We start from the raw sequence: 8,099 nt of genomic DNA on the forward strand, positions 1-8,099 counted from the left end.
CCCCACCCCATAAATAAAGACATTTTGGCTCTTGGTTAAAGAGGGGGTAATACCTCAGTGTGACTTTGACAACATGCATGAAAACATGCAGTGCCAACTGATGACTGGCTGACTGGAACAAGATGGGTGGGGGCTACCAGATAGATTTTTATATATATATATATATATATATTTTATTGATTTTTACAGAGAGGAAGGGAGAGGGATAGAGAGTTAGAAACATCAATGGGAGAGAAACATTGATCAGCTGCCTCCTGCACACCCCCTACTGGGGATGTGACCGCAACCAAGGTACATGCCCTTGACCAGAATCGAACCCGGGACCCTTCAGTCTGCAGGCTGACGCTCTATCCACCGAGCCAAACCGGTCAGGGCACCAGATAGATTTTTAGAAGTTCTATATTTTGACAGAATTCATTTATTAGTGGAATTGTTGATTATTATGAAGTATACATAATCTAGAATGCAGCCTCTTAAACAGTGCCTGTTTTCCTAAGTAAAGTGATTAAGAAATTCTCTTGGCCTAATGAGAAAAATATGATCTTATCTTGATCTCAGAAATTTATATTTAAGAAATATTTAAACTTCTCATTTTTGTGTCCCCAAAGTAACTTTTGATTTATTGAGTAATCAATTGTTAATTTCTGTAGCTTTTAAACAGTTGGTTTACTGATGAAGGCAAATTTGGTTATATCATCCTATATAATAAAGAGGTAATATGCAAATTGACCCTCACTCCATCATGCCGTCACAAGATGGCTGTGCTCGCAGCAGAGTCAGGGTTCCCGTAACACAAGATGGCTGTGACCACAGCGGAGGCAGGGTTCCCGTAATACAAGATGGCCGTACCCACATCGGAGGCGGGATTCCCATAACGAGCTATAACAAGCGATCAGTAGGGACCTGAGGCTGTGTGGCGCCGGGCCGGGGAACCTCAGGCCGCACTCCCCGCCCTGGTGCCGGGCTGGGGGACCTGAGGTTGCGCCCTCGGCCCAGCGGGGCTTAACGGGGGACCTCAGGCTGTGCCCCTGCCCAGCAGGGCATGAAGGGGGACCTCAGGCCATGCCCCACGCCCCAGCGCCAGGCCGGGAGACCTCAGGCCGCACCCCATGCCCGGCGCCGGGCTGGGGGACCTCAGGCTGCGCCCCCTGCCCAGGGCTGGGGGACCTGAGGCCGCGCCCCTCACCCTGGCGCCGGGCTGGGGGACCTCAGGCTGCGCCCCCCACCCGGCGGGGCTTGACGGGGGACCTGAGGCTGCACCCCCTGCCCAGCGCTGGGCCTGGGGACCTGAGGCTGCGCACCTCCGCCCAGCCCAGCGGGGCTTGACAGGGGCTTGACAGGTCTGGGTCTCGCGTGATTTCGAGGTGCACGCGGGTGGGCGGGGGCTTGACTCTGGGTCCCACGGCGTGCCCCAGACTCTGACAGGTGGAAGATTTTCATATACATTTTACTAATTTTCTTTCATCTCTGACATTTCTATTATAGAGAAAGGGCAAATAGCAATTTTAAAACATTTCCTCTAATTATTCCCTTTTAATGTGCACGAATTTCGTGCACCGGGCCACTAGTATATAATAGTTTGTGTAATTTTTTTTAATATGTTTTTATTGATATCAGGGAGAGGGAGAGAGAGAGAGAAACATTAACAATGAGAATCATTGATCGGCTGCCTCTGCACCCCCCTGTGGGGATTGAGCCTGAAACCCTGGGCTTGTGCCCTGACCGGGAATGGAACCAATGACCTCCTGGTTCATAGGTCAGTGCTCAACCACGGAGCCACACCAGCTGGGCTTTTTAATCTTTAGTTGGAGAAAAACATATTTTAACAAAGGTTTTTATTTTACTAGAATCTAGAAATAGCATATTTGAGGGAATTAAATGTATTCAATGCCTGTTTCAGGTAGTAAAAAGAAATGGGAATAAATGTATTCTAATCAAGGGGAAAAAAGCAAGTTCAAGTTTTGTTTTACTAAGTGTCAAAACAAAGAAGAAGAAAGCAAGAGGGATTGGTGATTTCAGAATCTTTTAGAAGTGGTTGACAATCCCTCTACATCAGTTCTTATCTCACTTCTAAGGGATTGAGTTTTTCCTAAAATTTTTTTCCTCATCTGCACTTTTAAAGGATCGAGTTCTTTTTTTCCCTTGTATGAGAACGTGCTTATTTATTATTCTTCCTTCCATAATTAATGTAATTCTAGCCCAGCCCCCTTCTTTAGTTACTCCAAGTTATGAAATATGAAGAAGCAGTTGTTCCTTTATATTTCCAGTCTTCTATATAGTAATTGCTAATCACAATGAAACATTAAGAAAATACTATAAACTGTATAGGCATATGAGTTTTTTTCCCCAAAAAAGTTTTAATTTAGAAAAGAGGGAGCTGCCTTACATTTGAGTCTGTATGTAGACTCTTACTATAAATTTCTCTTTATTTTGAAAAACAAAGTAGTATTTGATAAAGAGCCTAAAACAACTTCAGTGATCTTGAATGCATAAAGAACTCACTTGTTGGATTCAGTGAAAAATGAATCAAATAAACTTAACAGATATATAGTAATTTTTGCTATATATATGACTTCAAATTGTGCTAGATACCATTGAAAATATACCTTCCTGTTTTCTGTTCCATTTAAAAAATATCAGTTTAAAACAGTATAGTTGGTGATTACTTGTGTAAACTATATATATATGTACTACAGGAGTAAAAAGGCCAATTATTTCAGTAGTTAAGACTGTAGCTTAGGATAAATTTTCAATGATCACTTTTTACATATATTCAAAAAGTGCTTTTTCTCAAACAACTTAAATGGAAGTGAAGATAATTTGCTTTTAAAAAGTATTAGATGACTTAAAAAATGACTCAATGATAAGGAATATACTGGTGTTGAAGGTGTGTATAACTATTTCAAATGGGTGTTTTGTGAAACATGAAGGTAGGAGAAAAGCAGTATTTCAAAATTGTTATGATTTATTAATGTTTGAAATCTATGCATGCATCTAAATTAATTTAAATTTCATAAGAAAGCATTTGGCTGTTTTATCTATATCCCTAAAAGTTTCTATTCAAGTTGGCCAGAAAACAATGTTTTTTATATTCTTATTAGGACCATGGTGGATCACCTTATATTTGGGATTTCTGTCTATTCAGGCTTATGTAGTATTAAGTTATATTTATTGTACTTCATATGAGGTGAAAAGTGTATGATATGTTTTGAGAGTTCTGCCAAAAAATGTTTTATCTTAAAGAAAAAAGCTCTGGTTATCCTGAAAAAACTTTAATTTTGTGAGACAATTCATTTCTCTAATAATTCTCAACAAACAAAATGTTATATACTGATTAATAAAAAGAAGTATACTTTGCTTTTTTTTTAAAGGCTTTTAAAAAATTAAGACTTCTATCCAATAAATGAAGAACAAAAACCACCTTTTTATTTTTTACTCTTATTTACCTAGATCTATTTATTAGTTTTATATTAATATACTATATAGTGATTTATTTTTTCTTAATTAAAATAAAATTGCAGCTGTCCCTTTCCCCCCAACACATCGCTTGACATCTGAAGAAGTATTTGATATGGATGGGATACCTAGGGTTGATGTTCTGAAGAACCACTTAGTAAAAGAAGGTCGAGTAGATGAAGAAATTGCACTTAGAATTATCAATGAGGGTGCTGCCATCCTTCGGAGAGAAAAAACCATGATAGAAGTAGAGGCTCCAATTACAGGTACATTTATTTATGTTTTGGATATTTTTTTATCACACCATTATTTAATTGCCTCGATATAGAGCTGTCTCCTTTTTAATCATAGCATATACTAAATTAATATTACATGGACATTATCTTGAAATTTACATGATTTTTTAAAGTTTTCCCCTATTTTCAGTGAATAAATATGATCCTAAATAATCTGAGTGCAGAAGTTAGTCTAATAAGCTATTTTGAAGGTTTCATTGGTTGTGTTGGCCATAATTCAGTTTGATTCAATAAATACTTAATTACTTTGCTTTCTGTCATTAGGGACAAATACCTAAATATCATATCAGATATCAAAGATAATTACTTAGAAGTATACAGAAAGTACTGAGTTAGATTGGCGTTTTTACTGCCATCATTATAATTTTGTCATCCTAAGACACACATGGTTGGTTTTCTAAAGAGAAGCATTATAAAATATAGATGAAAATTTTGTTGCTGGCTTCAAGTTTTATTACTTTTGTTACATCTTGTTCTGTATCTTGAGCACATGAACACTTGGGTACACAGCATCCCTATCATGATTCTTCACAGATGACTGCCTTCTCAGACATTTCTTGATAGAATTTATACTATCCCTTATGTAAAATAAATTAGAATTTAAGTAAAATTTGTTATTTCAGAGTGTGTTGTTTTTTTCATATCTAATAATCTTCTTGTTTCAGTGTGTGGTGACATCCACGGCCAATTTTTTGATCTGATGAAACTCTTTGAAGTAGGAGGATCACCAGCTAATACACGATACCTTTTTCTTGGTGATTATGTGGACAGAGGTTATTTTAGTATAGAGGTAATAATCATGTACTGTCATTTGATTTGCTTTTAAGTGTTATCATAGATGATTTTCATTAATTCCTAGTAAAATAAGTTTCTTAAAGTACCTGTGTTGGGTTCTTTTTAATACCTCAGTATTTTCTGATGTTTTTAGGTAAAGCTACTATTTATTCCTCTTCTGTTATTCAAAATAATCTATTAATTTCCCTGTATTACTCTGTTTATATAATTGCCATTTTTCTCAGTGGAAATTATAAGCAAACTGGGCGGTCTATATTGCCCTATTATCTAGTAGCCCTAAGGAGTTAGTGCTATTTCTCTCTCTTAGCCCTAAAGGTATTAACCTGTGTGAAAGAAGAGTAATTGAATTTTCTCTGATTAAATAAAGCACATTATAATGCATTTATTGCTTAAACCCTAGTACTTTCTATTCCTCCTTCTGTAGCTCTTAAGACCCCTAGTATATCATATGGAATCCTGTGTATTCTGAAATTATTCATTTGTTTTTAAAAACTTAAGAGGCATTAAAATGACCTGTTGATTATCACTTAATGGTAGATGATTCTTTTTCTACTTTTACTTTTCTAATTATATAAATAAAAATTATATAAATAAAATCAGGTTAAAATAGAACAATATGTATTTTCTAATATATCTCCTTTTTAAAATTTTTTTAAAATTTGTAAGATTACATTTCGGGCATATAATATAATTTGACATTTATATACTCTCCTTTTTTGAATGAAAATGAGACTATATTATAATATTTTTCTGTAACTAGCTTTTTTTCACACACCCTTATACTGCGAAGTATTCCAAGTCAGTAAATATAAATTTAAAGCATCATTTTTTCTTTTCTTAAAAATTTAAGTCTTTATTGTTGAAAGTATTACATATGTCCCCTTTTTTCTCCCATTGGCCCCTTCTAGTCTGCCCCATTGCCCCCCCCCCCACCCCACCAGGCCTTCACCACCCTATTGTCTATGTCCATGGGTTATGCATATGTAATACAAGTTCTTTTGTTGATCTCTTCCCATCCACTCACCCCCACCTTCCCTCTGAGATTTGACAGTCTGTTCTATACAGCATCATTTTTAATAGCTGCATTGTATCCCATTGAATAAACAAACCACAATAGATTTAATAAACTCCTTATTGTTAGATACTTAAGGTGTTCTGCAGTTTTTTTCCATTACAAATGATGCTTCATTAAGCCAAGTTATTTATGCATCTTTGCATACTTGCCCAATTATTTCTGTAGGACAGATTCCTAAAGGTAAAGTTGCTGGATAAAAGGTCTACCAATAGATACTTGTGTTGAGCATTTTATATGTTCCAAGCATGTTCTAAGGACTTAACACACATTGATTAATTTCATCCTCACAACAGTGTTATGAGGTGAGTACTGCTATTTTATCCACTTTAGAGATGAGGAATTGCAGGCTTGGAAAGGTTAAGTAAACTTGCCCAAGGTCACATTGTTAGTAATAGCTGCAGTCAGGCTATCTGACTCCAAGCCTATGCTCTTAACCCACCTCTCCTGGTAAATATTGAAGGCTTAACCTGGTGACTTTCCATGCTGATTACCATTGTTTATATCCCTTTCTTCAGTTTTTTTGTCAACCTCCCTGAAGTATGCTAGGATACCTAGTGGCCAAGGGAGTTCAGCACTCTGTCCACTGAAATTTGCTTAGGAACTTTATTATCCTGAGTACTTCCTCCCATTCAGAGTTTCATCATCAGCCCCCTCAATCTTCCCTCAAGGCTTCAAGAAAAACAGATAATAGTCTTTAACAAAAAGACTGGGGGCTTTGACAAAAACAATAAACATTTTTAGGAAACTTAGTTGGTAACTGAACATGGTGGTGTGTATGCCCTTGTAGCTGACTCTTAATACATTTTATTGTTATAAAAGGAAAATAACAGAATCAAAATATGCAAGAAGGACAGGTAATTCTTTAATAACTATTTTTTTAATAAGTATTTTTCTGGTTTAATTCTTTTCTTGTGAATAAAATGAAGGTGTGAATAGTTACATATTTCAGTAGACCTTAACTTGTTAAAAATAAAGTGTTTTTTCTTTTTATATATGTAATATAAACCAAGATTATTTCCATAGTAAATAGTCCTTCCTTATTTTTTTAACCAAATAAGTAAAATGTGACTCTGTTTCTTATGTTAAATCTATTTAGAGAATATATTCGTTTATTACAAAATAAACATAAACATGGCTATTTCCTTCATTAGGTAGCATGGCCTAATGCTTAACATCAGAGGATCAGAATTCTATCTCCATTACTTACAAGTTTCATGATTTTGGACAAGTTACTTAAACTCTGCTTTAGTTTCCTCAGTTGTAAAATAGAAAAATATTACATCATAGGGTTAGAGAAATAAGTGGGCAGGATTAATTTTACAGTGCTTGATACATCGTAAGTACTCAATAAATGTTAGCTGCTATAATTTTTTACATTATTATTTGTTGATCTACCTAAGAAAGAGACCAACCTGCTAATTGTTTTTACAGCAAACAATTTGTAAATCTAAAGTAGTTAAATAGATTGACTCATTCATTCAGCAAATATTTATTGATCTTTTTCTGTTGGCTAGGTACTTTTCTAGGAGTTTACATTTTAGTTAGGAACAAAGAAAAAGATAATGAGTAATAGAGAATGTAAGTGTAATAGGGTTAGAGGAAAAGGAACAATGATCAAGCAACTAAGTTAAACACAGATATAAGATAAATTCACTGGAAACATTTTCTTTTGCAGTGTGTCTTATATTTATGGGTCCTGAAGATACTATACCCAAGCACATTATTTCTTCTGAGAGGCAATCATGAATGCAGACACCTTACTGAATATTTTACCTTTAAGCAGGAATGTGAGTACTGCCATCAGAAATATTTTCACTTCCTCATTCTTTTTGGGTGACATGGATAGTAAGAGTTTGACGATTTTATAGTATAATATATAAGAACAGATTTTGTGTACAAACGTAAAGAGTTGAGGAAGATTGTCAGGAACTCTCTAGTGTTTAATGGCATTTTATTCTAACATATGTACTTAAGAACAGTTTTGAGTTTTATATATAGTAATATTAACAGGAAGGATAAAACTAAAAAGAAATTGTTGTTGCATTGGCGATTATTGTCCCCCAATATTGAGGCATTCCTATGAAATTTCTTAACAAATTGTTCATCCTGTCATATTGCAGATTTTTTGAAACATGCTATTAATGAATTGGCATTCTTAGCCTGTAATGTGTACCCCATTTCTCTCTTAAATTATTATAGCAGTGGTAATCGAGTAGTTATAAGCAATCACATGGTATAGAATAATGTTTGGCCATTTTTCACACCTATAGCTGTGTGGTAGTTAAGTTAATAATTAAACCTTAGAGTTAAGTTCTAAAAATAGGTAATTTCAGAATTATTGAGACTCAAACATGATCCAGTAAGATCATATTAGTAGAGACTTCCAGTGAAGGAAGAAAAGTGGTAGGTAATTGCAGATGAGGCAAAGTCATAATAACTTCAGGGATCAGGCAGATAATCTAAATGATATGAGAAGT

The 8,099-nt window shown here is 35.3% G+C and overlaps 1 protein-coding gene across 4 annotated transcripts in view; it reads left to right on the plus strand.

Moving 5' to 3' along the window:
- The first annotated feature begins 3,525 nt into the window (after positions 1 to 3,525).
- The window catches only part of PPP3CB (protein phosphatase 3 catalytic subunit beta), a 35,729-nt gene continuing 31,155 nt past the window's right edge, over positions 3,526 to 8,099 (plus strand). For all 4 annotated transcript variants that reach the window (XM_006090253.3, XM_014457128.2, XM_014457127.2 and 1 more), the window contains exons 1-3: positions 3,526 to 3,722; positions 4,418 to 4,542; positions 7,298 to 7,409. In XM_006090253.3, the coding sequence (XP_006090315.1) occupies positions 3,572 to 3,722; positions 4,418 to 4,542; positions 7,298 to 7,409 (388 nt within the window). In that variant the 5' untranslated portion in view covers positions 3,526 to 3,571. The remainder of the gene's footprint in view (positions 3,723 to 4,417; positions 4,543 to 7,297; positions 7,410 to 8,099) is intronic.

Source organism: Myotis lucifugus, unplaced genomic scaffold, assembly GCF_000147115.1.
Source record: "Myotis lucifugus unplaced genomic scaffold, Myoluc2.0 scaffold_69, whole genome shotgun sequence".
NCBI lineage: Eukaryota > Metazoa > Chordata > Mammalia > Chiroptera > Vespertilionidae > Myotis > Myotis lucifugus.